Consider the following 17,330-nt stretch of genomic DNA (forward strand, 5'->3'; position numbering starts at 1 on the left):
GGCATTCTGGACCAGCCAGGAGTTCCGGACTGCTCCATCGAGGCAGCCATGGTGAAGGTAGTCCCAATGTAGCCAGGAGCAAGGGGCAGACAGATCCCCGCTGTGGGCTTTGCAACCTATTCCTCTTCTCCTTAGTTTATAGGTCAGCTCGTCCTCCATTTGGGCAACTGACCAGAGTCCTTGGCTGTTGGACCTTTCCTTTGTTTTTTCTGTGTGGAACCAAGATTCTCCCTGGTTGGAATATAAAACAGCCCAATTGACCATTCTTGCTGTGAGGCTGTTACCTTGAGGAAGGGAGAGCACCCTTTAGGCCTCTCAGAATTCAGGGCAAGGTGGGCACACAAAGGCTCTGGTTGGTTTCCTTCCCTCAGTTTGATAGATGAGGAAACTGAGGCCTACAGCAGTAGGTGGTTTGCCCCAGAACCACACCTGGACCGAAACCAGTGCTTCTGGGCTGGGCTCAGGGCTTCTCTACTGCGCTGCTTGCAAGGCTCCTGCTTCAGCTTCGGTAAGAGCTTTGCAGGGCATGCACATGGTCAGCATAAGGGACAGAACCTCGGATGAGATCCCACAGCCCAGAAATGCATGGGTGTGGGTGCCATCCTGGGTGGCTAAGGCACACCAGGAAGCTCTTGGAGCTTGGTCTTCAGAGGTTGCCAGGACCTGGGTGGAGACTGATGTATCACTCAGGTGTACCCAGAACTCACCTCCAGTCCTATGTTCTGAAAGCAGGTGCATCTGCCTTCCCTCTGTGTCTTACAGTGACTCGGGTTGACAGTGTTGAGGAAGGTGGAGTGCTTGACCTGGGCCCTTTGCTAAGAACACGGCCAGGCCTGAGGTCTGGGTGTGACTCAGAATCCCATCTACTTTCCTCCTGCCATTGTCTGCTGGGCCCATGAGGAGCAGATGTCCTGCCCCAGACCTGTAGATGATGGAGCACAGGTCACTGGCTTTGGGGGCATCTGATTGCAGCAGACAGGGTTCTTTTAGTTCCTGCGGTGGGCTCGAAGGGTAATGGTGACCCAGAGCCCTATAGATCATGCTTGGATAATGAGAAAGGTTCCAGTTCTAACAACTCTGTTCTCCTTCAGAACTGACTGCCGAGTATGCCTGCACAAGAAAGCAGTTCAACAGGAAACTGAGTGAATTCGGGTTAATCCAGGTACCGAAGGCTGTGATCTCACCATGTGGATGTGAAACATGTGCTTGCTGTTCTCTCTGTCCTGGTGCCTCTTGTGCAGTGACTTAAGACCAGAGGGTGTTTGGTTGGCATAGGCCCCTTTTATTTTAGTGTATGTGTTGCCAAGGCGAGCACTAGGCCCCTTTTATTAAGGCTGGATTTGGTTCTCTTGGGCAATGAGGCTCCTGACTTCATTAGCTTCTTTTCTGGTCATCAGACTTGGGTCTCAGCTCACAATTGTGGTTTTCTGAACACCCCAGGAAAAGTTTGCTCTCATGGCTCAGAAGGCTTACGTGATGGAAAGCATGGCCTACCTCACCGCAGGGATGCTGGACCAGCCAGGAGTTCCGGACTGCTCCATCGAGGCAGCCATGGTGAAGGTAGTCCCAATGTAGCCAGGAGCAAGGGGCAGACAGATCCCCGCTGTGGGCTTTGCAACCTATTCCTCTTCTCCTTAGTTTATAGGTCAGCTCGTCCTCCATCCAGGGTATGCAGTTCTGCAGGGACAGGCAGGGCCCCTAGCAGGCACCTGGGAGAAGCGGCAAAGAATATTGTCCAGCTGGGCCTCAGTTTGTAGCACAGCTAACTGTGTCTGCTGGGGTGAATGATGAGTTTAGACTGGCTGACTGGTGGTCTAGAACCACAAGAGAAAAAACAGATTATAAAACTTCACATCAGTGTAATTTAGCAGCTGGGCTGTCCTGGGAAAAGTCCTTTCTTCTGAGAGGATGGCTTTCTTACTTTTGGGACCACAGCTGCCTTTTATACAGTGTTTGATGAGGTAGATAGCAGTTTCCTGTTGCATTTGTTTAGGGGCTGTTATGTCTAGCTATGCTGAAAAAGATGGCAACCTCCTTTCACCCCCGAAAGTGTTGGGGTCCTCTGGAAATGAGCTCTTGAGAGGTCTGGCACCCTGGAGAAGTGAGCCTTCTGGGGATGGCAGGATGGGCAGACAGGGTAGAAAGTGAGTCTTTAGGTGCAGCTTATGTGCTGTGTGTGATGGCTCCAGCTCGGTCACATCCTTCTGTCCCTCCAGCAATTCCACACATGGTGACTGATGGCTGTGTCCTGACCCTCTTCAGATGCTTAGCCTAGACCAGTGATGGTGAACCTATGGCAGCAGTGCTACACCACAGTGGGCTATCATTGAAAGCTCTAAAAGGTTCACCATCACTGTCCTAGAGCCAACCCTGACAAGTGTCCACTCCAGGACACTCCCAGAATGGACAGGGAGAGAGAAGTCCTAGTCATGCAGAGTTGGGAGTCATTGTTGGCTGGGGCTGGGCAAGAGTGAGTTCACCTCCTGGAGAAAGGGGAATTCTGGGTGGGTTTTAAAAGCACAGGGTTGACCCAGCTGAGGAGCGCAGATGTGTGAGAGGCTGTGATGGGGCAGCAGCCTCAGGAAAGGTCAGTGTTGTCAGGAAGGCAAAGGCCTTACCTATAGCCAATCTTCCTGGGGTCAGGCTGACCCCAAAGCTCAGGTTCTTCCCACATAGCCTCCCCCTGCTTCCCGGCCAGCTCCTCCCCAAGGGGTAGGTCCTCTCCTCCTCTTGGAAGGGATTGGGCCCCAGCACCTGTGCTCACCTCACTGTGTGTCTTGGCAGGTATTCAGCTCCGAGGGTGCCTGGCAGTGTGTGAGCGAGGCGCTGCAGATCCTGGGGGGCTCGGGCTACATGACAGACTACCCCTACGAGCGCATGCTGCGTGACGCCCGCATCCTCCTCATCTTCGAGGTGAGTGGTCGGCTGCAGACCCCCCTTGGATGTCACCACCCTACCTGTGTGTTCTTGGCGTGGGGGTGCTATGGAGGGCCCAGCAGGCCTCCCCACGCAGGCCACACACTCATGGCTCACTGCCTTGCGGCTGGGAGAGGCCAAGCAGTCACTTAGTTGTGTTCCCAGGGCCCTGTCCACTGTGTCTGCTGCCTCTGGTCACCACTGTGGATCTTGGCCATGCTGTTTCTGCGTGAACAGGGTGGGACAAACATCCTGTGGGAGACCTTGGTTCCAGTTGCAGCTCCACCTGTTTTCATTTCATCTGGGTCTTGGTTTCCTTCCCAGTAAACTGAGGCAGACCAGCAGGGTCAACTCTGAGGGCCGTCTTATCCTTATACCTCTCTCTCCTTCTCTAACTGCTGCCCTCCAAGTAGTCACAGCCTAAAGGGCCAGAGGTGTGTGCCAGGTGGGAGGGGTGGGGGCACACTCACCCTGGGGACACCTTTGGGTTGCTGTGGTATGGTTACTGTGTGTCTGGGAGGATACAGCCATCTGCTGAAGCTTGAGTGCTTGGCTCTTAGGACTTCAGCCAGGGCTAGGGATGGGCAGAGTGGGCAGAAGGGCAGGGAAGTGGAAGGTGCCAGGCCCAGATGGGACCTGATGGTGAGCTCCAGGTGACTGGAGAGGGAGCGAGCAGGGCTTGGGAATAGCATCAGTTTGCTAGTGGGCTGGGTCCCAGGGTGTAGTGATGGAGTCAGGGTCCCCAGGGAGGATGAGGAACACAGGGAAGGAGCTGGACTATGGGAGACCTGGACTGACAAAGAGGAACTTTGGATACCATAGGAAGTTTCTGAGCAGAAATGATTCGTTTGTATTCTGGGATATTCTATTAGGGACTACTGAGACCAGAGGCCAGGGTACTTCCTCTGCAGGGAAGGCAGACTAGAAGGTGGCTGGGCTGGGTATGCAGGAGGCATGAATGAGCCTTAGGAAGGGGTCCAGCCCACACCACTGGCCTGGATATGAGAGGCCCCTTAGACTGGGTTGAGTTGTGGCTCCTGGGCTGTGCACCCCCCGCCGGGAAGGCCACACCCACACATGCCAGCGTGCCTGTCTTACTCAGAGCAGTCAGGTGCCAGCCTGAGAGCAGGAGGGGAGGCTATGAGGACCTGCGCGGGGCTGTACCTAGGAGACCTGAGCTCCTGTGCCACTGGGTGGGTGCTCAGCAGTGGCTATGGGATCCCTTGAGGCTGTGGTTCTCTGGGTGCAGGACCTCGGAGGCAGCTCAGCTGGGGGCTGTTGTGCTGGGGCCTTTACTCCCTACTTCCCCTCCAGTGGGTGCCTTTCTGTCCACGCCTTAGATGCACCCCCCCCACCCTCCAGGCCATGGGTCACATTAGGCGGGGAAGTGGTTCAAGTGAGCCTCTGGGTATCAGCCCCTGGCACTCGAGCTCCGGGCTGCTCCTGCTACTCAGTGCTGTAAGGCAGACTAGAAGGTGGCTGGGCTGGGTATGCAGGAGGCATGAATGAGCCTTAGGAAGGGGTCCAGCCCACACCACTGGCCTGGATATGAGAGGCCCCTTAGACTGGGTTGAGTTGTGGCTCCTGGGCTGTGCACCCCCCGCCGGGAAGGCCACACCCACACATGCCAGCGTGCCTGTCTTACTCAGAGCAGTCAGGTGCCAGCCTGAGAGCAGGAGGGGAGGCTATGAGGACCTGCGCGGGGCTGTACCTAGGAGACCTGAGCTCCTGTGCCACTGGGTGGGTGCTCAGCAGTGGATATGGGATCCCTTGAGGCTGTGGTTCTCTGGGTGCAGGACCTCGGAGGCAGCTCAGCTGGGGGCTGTTGTGCTGGGGCCTTTACTCCCTACTCCCCCTCCAGTGGGTGCCTTTCTGTCCACGCCTTAGATGCACCCCCCACCCTCCAGGCCATGGGTCACATTAGGCGGGGAAGTGGTTCAAGTGAGCCTCTGGATATCAGCCCCTGGCACTCGAGCTCCGGGCTGCTCCTGCTACTCAGTGCTATGCAGCTTCCCAGAGGAATCTGGTTCCAGGCAGAGCCAGCGGATATGCATCTCACATATCTCTGCCCTGGGCATTGCAGCCTCGCCACCAGGGAAAGTTGGTATTCATTTTAAGGAGTTGTCAGGGCTTAAAGAAAAAAGTGACCTCTGTCAAGCTAGCTTGCTGGGGTGGTAATCAGCCCGTGGGAGGCCATGCCCTCTGGTCAGCTCCAATCTAACCCCAACCCTGGTCACAGCCGCACTCTCTGCTGAAGTGGCAATGAGGGAGCGGGGATTCCACCTTCCTGGCATGCATAGCACTGCCAGGGATGCCCACTCACTGGGGCAGCTAGTGACTTCTACACTGCTGGCCACAGGGAACCAATGAGATCCTCAGGCTGTTCATTGCTCTGACGGGCCTGCAGCACGCCGGCCGCATCCTGTCCTCAAAGATGAAGTAGGTACCCTTCCTGGTCTGGTCCTTGGCCCACCTGCCTGCCTGCCCAGGGAGGGGATGAAAGCGGACAGCAGTGGGTGGGTATGCAGCCGTGCAGAGCTCCCTTAGGCCGGCAGCATGGGGTAGTGACTGCAGGGGCTAGAGCTCGGCCCTCACCGGAGGGTGACAGTAGAAGCCAGCTGCTTAGGGAGGCCCTGCCTGCCCTACTTGACCTCCTCTTTCCCCTCCCCTGGCAGCCAGTCTCCAACCCTGTCTGGTGTTTCAGAAACACCAGAAGGAGGGGTGTCCCTCCAACAGGTGGCCAGCCTCTGAGACCAGATTCTCTTCTCTGCCCTTCCTCCTCACCTGTTCCCCCTGCCCTTGTCCCAGGGCAGAGCCATCAGATCCCCGACTGAGCGCGAGTACAGGTTGCTGATAGCATTTGTAGCATTCTTAGTTGGGAGGGGAACTTCTGGGAAGCTGGCCACATGCATGTGCTCCTTGAGATGAGCAGCTGCTTCTGGCAGGCCATCACCCTGCACTCACTCGCCCCACATGCCCAGCCGAGAAGGAGTATAGAGCTCCAGCGGCCCTGGGAGCAGTGGCTGCCTGCGGTGGGTCCTAGAGCCATGCATCTTGGACTTTCTGCAGTAAGCTTAAACAGGGCAATGTGGGCATAGCCATGGAGATCGTTGGCCAGAAGCTTCGGGACTCTCTGGGCCAAACCGTGGATATGGGACTGACAGGCCAACTTGGACTGGTGCACCCTAGTCTTGAGGTGAGTAGATCTCCTCATTCTGGGGGGCTGTGCCAGGGAAAGGGGGTACCTGCATGATGCTGCCCCATCGGGCAGGAGCAGTTGGGGAGGTTTGCTGGTACTTCTACCACATCTGTGCTGTGGCACCCTGGGCTAGGCACTGGCAAATGGTAATATGGCGCTGAGCACAGTCCTGTCTTTCGGCCAAGTAGGACAGTGCCACCAAGCTTGAGCAGAACGTGTATTACTTTGGCCGAACTGTTGAGTCATTGCTGCGCCGCTTTGGAACGGTAAGAGGGCTCTGCCAGACCTGGCAGCCACAAAGACCACTGTGTGCCCACCTTTGGGACCAGGCCTAGAGGAAGCTTGGTCACTGGGTGTGGGGGGATCCCTGCTGGCTGAGTTTTCCAGTGTCCTCCTGGACACCTTGTGGGTGGGGGCTTGAGTCCAGGGGCTGGTTTTAAGGCTCATCTGCAGGGCTCTTGAGCACACTGAGCACCAGCCTGTGTCAGCCAAGGTTCTACGACCTCACTTTACCTTGAGCCTGGCCTGAAGGGAGAACACGAGGCCATGGGGCGGCTGGGGAGGCGTCACTGGCCTAGGTCCCTGAGAGCCAGGCAGCAGGTCTCCACTCTGAGCTGTGTCCCCAGAGCATCGCGGATGAGCAGCTGGTGCTGAAGCGGGTGGCCAACATCCTCATCAACATGTACGGCATGACAGCTGTGCTGTCACGGGCCAGCCGCTCCATCCGTACTGGGCTCCGGGACCATGACCAAGAGGTGAGCCTACCCAGCCCACTCAGGAAACAGGCTCTGGGACAGAGTGACTCAGGGTCAGGACTGGAATTAGAACCCAACACTGACTTCTGAGCCAGGCTTTTGTCCTCCTGCACTTTAATGAAATCAGTGGCTGGAGAAGTGGGGAGTTAAGTGGTGTGGCCCTGCCGAGGTGTCCCAGAACAGGCGGTGGCGTCCCATGCTTTGGGAGGGTCCTGCTAGCTGGGAGACAGGGCCAGTGCCTTTGGCCTCCCACCTAGAAGAGAAGGGGTGACAGCAGTCCATTAACCCTGTGGCCCTTCACCCTGGCCCTGCTGGGGGAGGTGGAGGAGGTGGACACAGTCACTGCACCTGCTGTTTATATGCAGTGTCCCACAGTGTCCCACAGTGGTCATGGACATGGGACTATGACATCCGCCTTTCAGAGGAGAAACTACCTCAGATGCTGAGTAACTTGCTCTTGGGGACAGAACAAGTTTGGCTTAGAGAAGGGTCTTTTGACCCCAGCCACACTACCTAGTCCTGCGGGCTATAGGCTGGGTTCCTGGGAGACTCCAGGACGCCCTCAGCCATCCTGTCTGACCTTGGTTTTGGCAGATTCTGTTGGCCAACATGTTCTGTGTGGAAGCTCATTTTCAGAATCTCTTCAGCCTGTCTCAGCTGGAAAAGAGTAAGTGGGGGACGTGTGGGAGGGAAGAGTGGGTCAGGTCCAGTCTCCTGTGGGAGAGCTGTGTGCTCCCCAAGCTGCTGCCCATCCAGGGAAGAGGGCAGACATCATACCCAAGTCAGGAGACCGCATTTAACCCACCTCTAGTCCTGCACGCCAACCGAAATGAACTTGTTCACTGTAGGGGCCTCAGGCTTTGGTCCTAGAGAATACAGGACTCAGGATTGGGCCCCTGCTGCTCTTCCTCTTCCATAGCCACATCTAGCTCAGCGTCTAACCCTGTGCTCAGTGTTCCCTGCAGAGCCCAGCCTTGTTGCAAAGTGAGGGTGGAGAGGGCCACCGTGGCCCTCGAGGGGAGACTGCATCCCAGGCTCTGGCCTGGGCACTCACCGCGTGGTCACAGGACTGGTCAGTGTAATTAGGCTTCTCCCCACTGGGACTCCCCAAAGACCTGGGTTTAGAGTAGGAGAAACCCTTTCTATTCATTCAGGATGAAGCCTCTAGCACAGTGATGGCAAAACTTCCAAAGCTTTCTACAGTAACAAACAGCAGCACACATGCTATAGGTTCGCCACCACTGCTCTGGCCCCTTCTCTCTAGGGCTTTGGAGGATGGAGTCGCAATGGGGGTGGCCTGGGGATTGTGTGCGCTAGCCTTCCTCACCCAAACTTACCCCCCTTTGTGTATCACGGTGTAGAAAGATCACACCACCTTTCTGTCTTCCCTCCCAGATGCTCCAGAAAACCTGGATAAGCAGACTAAGAAAATAGCCCAGCAGATCCTTGAGAAGCGAGCCTACATCTGTGCCCACCCCTTGGACAGGATGTCCTGAGGCAGGGACAGTGCTGCTTCCTGTCCCCAGGCCACAGCTAACACTAGACATCGTGGAGAACCCAGGGCATCCCAGCTGGAGTCACTGTCGCCAGTACGCATTGGAAGGGCTTCCTCCTGCCCCAGGGCCTTGGCTGGCTGACCTGCAGTTGTTCACAGCTGCCGAGCGTGAGAGCATGGAGTTGCACTGCAGCTGTGGACACAGCAGTGGTAGTACCAGGGTTGCAGGGCTTGGTCTGAGGCCGGGCAGCCATTTTTACTATACCACAGGTTAAGAAACAGTTTGGAAGCTGCGGCTGGGTCACACGTGGATACTAGGAGCCATTTAACAAAAAAGAATATAAAATGCTCCAACGTGTGTGTGTCCCTTTCTAGACTTACTATACTAGCCAGTTATTTCCCAGAACTGCCTTTGAGTAGCTAGCAGTACAACCCTGAGAACCACTCTCTGGCAATGACTTCTGGTCCTTCTGGTCTGCTCTGTCCCAGTCCTGGGAGAGGAGGAGCTGAACACTAACACGTAGTACAGGTAGTGCATGGCCACAGGACTTGTGACAGAGCCCTAGCCTTTGACCCCTTGGGTGAAGGAGAAAAAAACTGCATGACCGGAGTATATGGTGTCCGCTTATTCCCACCTGGGGCTTTGTGTTTCTTTGCAAGGATTGGCCTCACCTTTTTTTTTTGGTACCAGGGATCAAACTTGGGCCCTTGGACTTTCAAGGCAGGCGGCAGCACCACTAAGCTAAATCCCAGCCCGGCCTCACTCTTGAAGAGAGGGTGGTAAGGTATCTTTTGGTGGCACCAACAGGGCTTTGCATTTCCTCAAGCTTCTGTCTGGTCCCTGGGCTCCAAAAAGCCTATTGTGCAGGTTACCTGGAGGTGGGAAGGAGACCAGGCCCTCTCCCTTAATGGGAAAAGCTTTACCGATATTGTGATTTGGGAAATAACTTTCTTATGAAACCCAGAGTTCTTTGTCAGCAAACAGGCAGTTAGTATGAAATTTAGAGTAGCTGCCTGCTCTGTATCGTGCAGGGCTGCACAGAGCTCCTCTGCCTGAGAAGCCGGCAGTGGTCAGAGCCTGCCCCATTCTGGAGGGCACCCGGGCATTCTGGGCCTGTTAACAGGGAGGGTCCCCTCAGCAGGTTCCCCACTCGCCCAGCTGGGTTTTAAAAGCCTCACCACCAGGTCAGTCTCCCTTGCACCTTTAGCTTTTTTTTAAATGTTGTGGTGGAGGGGAGCCCTGGAAGCTCAAGGAACCTGGGTGGAAAGGCTGGTAGTGGAGCTGAGGAAGGAGACCCTGTATTCTCAGCTGGACAGAGCCCCCTGCGCACCTGAGCCTGAAAAAGGCCAGCAGGTCTGCGTCCTCACCCCCAGGCTCACAGGCCCAGGGCCCCTCTGAGAGGAAAGGAGCGAAACCAGGCCACAGCGGGGCTGACATCCCAGCACTTTCTCCTGTTTCATTAGCTGTTCCCTTGTCCCCAGCTGTTCTCAGGAGTGGGGGGGAGAAGAACCCCTCTTATGTATCTTATATATATGATCTGGGTTTTTGGGAAAGGTCTTCCTGGCAAACCTTATTGCTAGGTAAAATGTCTCTCCCTGAACAAAGTTTCTGGTTTTGTTAACCAACAAACTTGGGTTCTATATCAACCTCAAAGTGACCCTGAAGTTTGTCTGCATAAACAGAGGCGAAGACAACTCAGGCTTGGTGTAGCAAGGCTTTTCCTTCCTGCCTTCCTCCCTGCTCCTGGATCTGGAAGGTAATTGCAAGTCCAAGCTGAAGCTTGAAAACCTGAGCCCTCCCTTCCACTCCCCAATTTGATAGCTAAGGAGCCAGACCCAAAGCAAGGAAAGGATTTGCCCAGAACCACATGGCTAGCATGGTAGACTGAACTAGAATCCAGTCTGTACACTGGACTTGCCCTGGATCCAGATCGCTGAGCCTTAAAAGTGAACCTGTAGCTAAAAGCAGTGGTTGGTACGGAAGACACGAGGCGGGCCAGAGGCTCAGCTCGGACAGGTCTCACCCTACCCATCGGAGGTTTCGGCGCTGGTGCAGGGGGCAGCTCCAGGACAGGTGGTGCCTTCTTGTACAGCTCAAAGTCCAGATGGCGCTTGTCCCAGCTCCACCTCCCTCGATCCAACGTGGGCTTCAGCACATTTGCAAACAGCGCACGCTCGGTCCACTCCTGGGTTGGGGGCAGACAGGTCAGGAGGGGAAAGGGCCCTGTGAATATGCACCCCCAGCCCTGGCCCCCTGCAGACCTCCTTCAGCTCTTCGATGGGTGGGTGGCTGAAATCTCGGTGGTGGCTTTCAGTGCTATTTTGAAGACCAGTCACTTGGAACCCGACGGCTGTGAGCCAGGCCTGGCGGGATTTTTTCTGTGCTTTCTTTTCCTCTTCCTCAGTGTCCTGAGGCTCCACCATGGCAGAGAGATAATTCTGAGAGTATGTGAATCTCTTCCTTGGCTCCTGGAAATGAGGGACAGACGGTGGTGAGAACAGCTGGGAGCCACCTTGGACAGCGTTGTATGAAAGGAGAGAAGGTTAGCACTCTGCTTGACAAGGGTGGAAGAGGCCCCTGGGCCCAACAGCACGCACTGCCACCAGAACAGCTGGAAACAGCCTTGGATAGGGCCGCGTGGCTGCCAGAATGCCAAGGAAGATCAGAATGGTGCAGTGACAGCTCTTGGCAACCTACATGGTACATTCAGATGGACTGAACTGTGACAGTCCTGTGAGGGCCGCGTTATTGCCCCCTTTGACACATGAAGCAGTTTCCACTTCATGTGCTGTTAGAGTGCTGCTGAACACTAACCCAGGCTTTTCCCCTTTGCCCTCCACAAGAAGAAACAAGCAAGGCCCCACGTGAGGAAGGTGCCTGCTATTTCCAGCCATGCGATTCTGAGGATCCACCTAGGGTGTCTGGCTTGCCCTTGAGTATGGAACAGGACTCTTCCCAGCGCCGCCCCCCACCCCATCCAGTCCCCCTAGCTCGCTGGTTTTCGTCTCCACCCCTGGAGTCCCCTCCAGCTGGCCAGTGGCCACTAGCCTGTCACTCACCTTGGCCATCTCGCGATACAGCTCCTTCTTAGCAAGCTCTGAGGAGTTCAGGGTCTGGATGCTGTAGTTGTGGATGGCCTTGGCAGCAGGGGAAATTCTTAGCACCTTCACCACAGACGTAGGCAGCTTCTTGGTGCTCTCATAGGCTTCTCTGATGTTTCTCTAAAGAAAAACACATGGGTCATGACCTACGGCCGGTGTCAACACTGACTGCTGCCGTGTGTGCAGTGCGATGGCCTCACGTGGCTGCGGTACAGACACTGACTGAGCCTGGATACTGGCGTCACTGTTTCATCCCAGAACCATGACACAAGGCCCTCAGTCCAACCTGTACAAAATGGAGCTCAGATGACCAGAAACTTGAGACACATCACCTAGATTCTCTGCCACCCAGCTGTAGGAATGAGCCAGAATTTGTGGCTCCAGTGGTCAGAAGTGGTGTGGATGGGGATCTGCTGCCCTAAAGCAGCAAGGAAGGACTGCCAGCCTTAACTGTGGCTGACTCTTGTGTGGTACTGGGGGTGGCACCCAGGGGCACGCTAACACTGAGCTACATCTCCAGCCATTTTTTCTTTTGAGATAGGGTTTTGATAAACTGCCTGAGTGTGCCTCAGACTTTCAACCCTCTGCCTCAGTCTCCTGATCAGCTGGGATTACAGGTGTGGGTGTGTCACTGCATCTGGCTTGACGGTGGTTAATTTTTAGTACTGAGTGCACACGGACTATGGCTTGCTTTCTCAACAGGCCCTGTATGGGAACAGGAACCATTCTTTTTGCATAGAGGATGTTGAAAGTAGGTAGCCTCTGGGCTAAGGGCTACTTCTGTGGATGAAAATAGCAATGAGATGGGATTGGCTGAGCAGACAAAAGATAAAATTGGAGGCTGCAGGGAGAGGATGGGGTGGCAAGCATGTGCCAAGTGTGCATGAGGCCCTAGGCACCATCCTCAGTCTTGGAGAACACAACAGAAGATGAAAGAGAAGAGGCTGAGACTCAAAAGAGGCAGAATGGAGAAAAATTATCACTTCAAATTATTACTGTGTTTGCCCTTCATTTGCTTATTCACCTTCAGCAAAATAACCATTTTTTGCTTTCAAGAAAAATTTTTTTCCAAGATGGTAACCTTTCTCTGAGAGGCTGAGGCAGGAGGATCAGAAGTTCAATAGCTGGGCAATTTAGTGACTTAGTGAGACCCTGCCTCAAAATAAGTAACTTTTTAAAAGCAGTTTTGGGTGGTTCTGCCACCTGCCTCGCAAGTGCAAGGTCCCAAGTTTCATCCCCAGTACCAAAATCAAAACAGAATTTTTGGGGATATATATATCTCAGTACAAAGGCCCTGAGTTCTATCCCTAGCAAAAACAATATGGTGGCCTTAACCCAAGAGACTGGTATCTCTGAGGAAGAGCACCAAATAGTCGGGAAGGCGAGTTTGTAATTCACATGTGAGAGAAGGAATTTCAGGCAAGAGGCCCGCATGACTTGGAGCAAAGGGGACAGAAGCAAAGGCAAGACGGGTCACTGGATGAGGGACAAAGCTCAGAAATTGAGCACCCTCATGACTACGCTGCAGAAGGCAAAACAGCTAGAATCTTGTCGTGGCCCATGTGAGATCTTCAGCCTTTTGAGAAGTCCTTCGTGGGAAGGGTGGCCTGAAGTACTCAGTCTTGCCATTGCCAGAGACTGACATGGCCCTGCTCGTCTCAAATCCTACAGCTGACGTTGCTGTTTCTTCCTTACAGTTTAGAAGTGTGGTTCTCACCGAAATAACTGCTTGGTGGGAAGAGAGCGAGCAGTAGCCAGCAGTTACTGTGGGTGCCTGAGATGCTCTGCCCAAGGTTGATACTGGCAGGGGAACTGGACTTGTTGCCAGAGTGACAACAACTGGATACCTGAGAAGTACATAGAGTGTAACAGACAGACCGTGAACGGAACCCTCTGAAGCCCACATATCAGAAGGGATGTGCTAAGAATTTAAGATTATGTGATCGTTCTTATGCAAGTGAAGACAGAGGTGTGCAGCAGAAGTCAGACTAAAGTACTGAGTACATAAATATTCAAAAGAATGCAAATAAGCCAGGCAGTGGTACATGCCTGTAATCCCTGCTACTTCGGAAATTTAGGCAGGAGACCAATTTAGGTTGGAAGCCAATCTGGGTAACCTAGTGAGGCTCTGTTTTAAAACAATTACAAATGCTGGCTGAAAACGTAGCTCATTGGCAGGGTAGGGTGCTTGCCTCACATGCACAAGGCCCTAAATCTCCAGTACTGGAAAAACAAATCAAAAGCAAATAAAAAAGTGAATGAAATATACTACAGAAATGATACAGCTACAGGATGGACTAATGAACTGCAAACAACCAACTTGTAATATACTTCAGAAAGCAGCCATGGATCAAAGAGAATTCGAAACCTGGGTAGAGAGGATCGAGACAGAGCCAGCAACATCCAGATGTCAGAAGTCCCCAGAGGAGGGGGAAAATGAGAATAGGAAGACTTGAAGAAATAGATCAGAATAGATAATGAAAATTCCAAGCCTGAGTAGACTTACCAGTGAGACTTAAGAGAATAGTAGCAAAGATAAATTCTCAAAACTTAGAGCAGAACACTAGGCTACAAAGGAAGCACTGTCAGATTGACATCAGACTGTACCCTGGTGACACTGTCAACACAATGTCCAAGACTCGGCCTAGACAGGCTTAATTGTGAAAAGTCAAATTAAGAGGAAAAAAGAAAATTATGGGGGTAGGCTGTTTAAGTTCCAGTATCTATGTAATTTGCAAAGATAAATTCTCAAAACTTAGAGCAGAACACTAGGCTACAAAGGAAGCACTGTCAGATTGACATCAGACTGTACCCTGGTGACACTGTCAACACAATGTCCAAGACTCGGCCTAGACAGGCTTAATTGTGAAAAGTCAAATTAAGAGGAAAAAAGAAAATTATGGGGGTAGGCTGTTTAAGTTCCAGTATCTATGTAATTTAATGACTCATTCTGAAAGGGAATGAAAAGCATCCCTCTTAAAAAAAAAAAAAAAAGAAAAAGCCCTACTTGGATACGTAGAGAAGAATACTAACAATTAAGAGACAGTTCTAAAATATACTAGAATTTTAAATTTTTTGCTAAAATAAAACAGACGTATTTGTGGCCATTGGTTCCAGAAAGCAGTGGAGTGTTGGGCAAAGTCTAGCAGGTGGGATTTGAACCCATAACCTGGCACAGCCCAGGACAGGACAAAGGCCCTGACCCCAAGCACCCTGAGTTTACTACACACTAAAGCTTTCTGAATGAAAGAAAAAAATATAAGGATAGCAGACCTGAAATTGTAGCAAACAGAAATGAGCAAAATTTGTGGCTGGGCAAGAAGAAGATAGAACTAGTGTGGTGGACTAAGGAGCTCAGGAAATCTCAAAACCTGGTAGCCACATTGTCAAAGGAACTACCGGAGTCTCAACAAAGGCATCCAGCACACTCAGAAGTGTAGAGTCATAAATATGTTCTGAAACAAAAACCCCAACTTTTAAAACAAGCAAATGATCAGAGTATTTCTCAAGAAATCCAAAAGGCCAATAGACATACATACATACACACTCATACCCATCAGGGAAATGTGAATCAAAGCTACAATGAGATATCTCACACCATATTAAAATAGCTGTTACAAAAAAATGTTAACAGTGGGAGGCTAATGCAGGAGGATCACAGGCTTAAGCCCAGCCTGGGTGATTGAGACCTGGTCTCAGATTTTTTAAAAAAGGGCTTGGGATGTAACTCAGTGCAAAGGTCCTGGGCTCAAACTCTAGTACTGTGAAACTAATCAATGTGGCAAAGATGTGGAGAAAAAGGAACTCATACACTGCTGGTAAGACTGTAACTTAGTATAGCTATTATGGAGAGCAGTATGAAAGTTTCTGCAAAAAACTAAAACTAGATCTGCTGTATAGCCCAGGTACCCCACTCTGGATCTATATCTATATCTACACCTATATCTATCTATCTATCTATCTATCTATCTATCTATCTATCTATCTGTCTGTCTGTATCTCCACAGGGTTTAAAGTCAGCAACCTAGAGCACCCTCATCCCTGAGTCTGCTGCAGCTCTAGTCACAAAAGTTGAAGTACAGAATCAGCCTGAGTACCTGTCAACAGAGAGCAGGTGAAGAAAGTGTGGTGAATATATCCACACTTACTATTTAGCCATGAGGAAGAATGAAATCCTTCATATGTAACAAAGTGGAGGGAACTAGAGGACATTAAGTGAAAAAACTCAGACACAGACAGATACTACATGTTTTCTCTCAACTGTACAAACTTGGTTTGATTAGTGCATGTGGTATGCAAGTATTGTAGTATCACACTGAATCCCATGAATACACCACTAATACATGTTAATAAGAACTAAAATAATACTATGGAGGAAGATGTACTCTCAAGTAAGTGCACTGGGAATCACTCCTAAGCCCAGGTGTGGCTCTCTCTTTGGATCAAGAAAGGAAGTAAGGCTGGATGAGGTCAGGACGAGGAGCTTGGGTCGGATAGAACTAGTGTCTAAAAGACACCAGGGAAGCTGGGCCTGGTGGTGCCTTATAATGCCAGCTACTCTGAGGGCTGAGGCAGGAGGATTGCAAGTTCAAGGTCAGATCATAGCTCAAAAAATTTAAAAAGGGGGTGGGGATGTAGCTCACTACTCCCTGGGGTCAACAGAAGAAAAAAACCTGATAAAATTCATAAAAAATAAATGTTTACATTTCAAACTTTTCCTTTCATTGATAAAAAGACAAGCCACAAATATGGAAAAATATTTATGAATCATTTCTGATTAAGAACATATCTAGAATCTAAATAGTTCAGCAATATGACAAAGAACCTACTTTACAATGGATTAAAGAAACATTAACTGCTAAGAAGCACATTAAAAGATACCCAGTATCATCTGTCATCACAAAATTTAAATGAAAAGCACAAGATGCATGGTATGAATAGGAAATGTCAAGCCATTTCCTAGTAGCAATTCCTAAGATAAACAAAACAAAACAAAAACCATGGAATGATATTTCCAACTGATTTCAGTAAATTGTAGGACCCAGCAGGCTATTAAAATGTATACTAACATAGAATGCTGTACCTCCATGTTAGTGTAAAATCTGCTGGACTTCCTCTTTAATAGCACTGATGAAGTGGTAAAGCCACTAGTGAACAGAAGCTATTCCTGTCCTTAACACGCGTCAGTGCACCGCGAGGGCGACACGGGGAAGACGGCCTCAGCACTGCTGCACTATTTAATGGACGTGAATGCAGATCCTGTTTTGTAATTTACAAGAGATTTAAGGTGAACAATAACCAGAACATAGAATGCACATAACACTTTGGAATATGACCAACAATATGTACAGAGGAAAGATAACAGCCTTGAGTTGTTTTTCTTAAACTAGAGAGAAGATGAATGAGTCAACTCATGAAGCTCAAAGAGGAGAAAAATGGTGTTAAAAATATAAACATAAAAAAAACTGAAAAGGCAAAATTAATAAATTCAAGAGTGAGTTCTGAAAAAACTAAAAACCTAGACAGTAAAGGAAAAAAATAGCTTCTTTGGTCTTCATAAAGAATGCAGATAGGAGATGCTTATAAGCTGTTGCTGCATGCATGTGTGCGCGTGTGAGACCTGAACTGAGGGCCTTTGCACTGAGCTAGACCCCCAGCCCTTTTCCTTCTCTCTTTTTGGTTTGTTTGATTTTTGTTACTGGAGATTGAACACGGGACCTTGCGCTTGCAAGGCAGGTGGTGGCACCACTGAGCTAAATCCTTGACCCTTCTTTCATTGTATTTTGAGAAGCCCAGGGTCTCACTAAAGTGCCCAGGCTGGGCTGGAACTTGCATTCTTTCTGCTTTGGCCTCCCAAGTAGCT

General features: G+C 51.2%; 2 protein-coding genes and 1 pseudogene across 7 annotated transcripts in view; 2 read left to right on the top strand and 1 right to left on the bottom strand.

Moving 5' to 3' along the window:
• The first annotated feature begins 1,079 nt into the window (after positions 1-1,079).
• LOC104874175 (complex I assembly factor ACAD9, mitochondrial) lies at positions 1,080-10,255 on the top strand. The gene is made up of 9 exons (XM_033756109.1): positions 1,080-1,162; positions 1,441-1,560; positions 2,785-2,913; positions 5,276-5,355; positions 5,986-6,112; positions 6,304-6,381; positions 6,742-6,870; positions 7,465-7,537; positions 8,266-10,255. Exons 2-9 carry the CDS (start codon positions 1,456-1,458, stop codon positions 8,364-8,366), a joined length of 822 nt encoding a protein of 273 aa, XP_033612000.1. The 5' UTR covers positions 1,080-1,162; positions 1,441-1,455; the 3' UTR covers positions 8,367-10,255.
• The window catches only part of Cfap92 (cilia and flagella associated protein 92 (putative)), a 47,453-nt gene continuing 36,472 nt past the window's right edge, over positions 6,350-17,330 (bottom strand). The window contains exons 13-17 of one of the 6 annotated variants that reach the window (XM_010641155.2): positions 11,426-11,587; positions 10,628-10,834; positions 10,395-10,551; positions 7,676-7,736; positions 7,077-7,123 (exon numbers count right to left, since the gene is read on the bottom strand). In XM_010641155.2, coding sequence (XP_010639457.1) covers positions 7,678-7,736; positions 10,395-10,551; positions 10,628-10,834; positions 11,426-11,587 — 585 coding nt within the window. In that variant the 3' untranslated portion in view covers positions 7,077-7,123; positions 7,676-7,677. Of the gene's footprint in view, positions 7,124-7,458; positions 7,737-10,394; positions 10,552-10,627; positions 10,835-11,425; positions 11,588-17,330 lie in introns of those variants that run through there. The other 5 variants (XM_010641156.2, XM_010641154.2, XM_033756107.1 and 2 more) reach the window with 5 other exon arrangements.
• Positions 10,887-10,993, top strand: LOC117283414 (annotated as a pseudogene).

The sequence above is a fragment of the Fukomys damarensis genome, unplaced genomic scaffold, assembly GCF_012274545.1.
Source record: "Fukomys damarensis isolate Sample0158 unplaced genomic scaffold, DMR_v1.0_HiC HiC_scaffold_25, whole genome shotgun sequence".
NCBI classification, from domain to species: domain Eukaryota; kingdom Metazoa; phylum Chordata; class Mammalia; order Rodentia; family Bathyergidae; genus Fukomys; species Fukomys damarensis.

Coding starts and splice junctions, on each gene's coding strand:
- LOC104874175 (XM_033756109.1), top strand. CDS start 1,456: ATGGCTCAGAAGGCTTACGTGATGGAAAGCATGGCCTACCTCACCGCA. Junction 1,561..2,784: donor TCGAGGCAGCCATGGTGAAG/GTAGTCCCAATG, acceptor GTGTCTTGGCAG/GTATTCAGCTCCGAGGGTGC. Junction 6,113..6,303: donor TGGTGCACCCTAGTCTTGAG/GTGAGTAGATCT, acceptor TCGGCCAAGTAG/GACAGTGCCACCAAGCTTGA.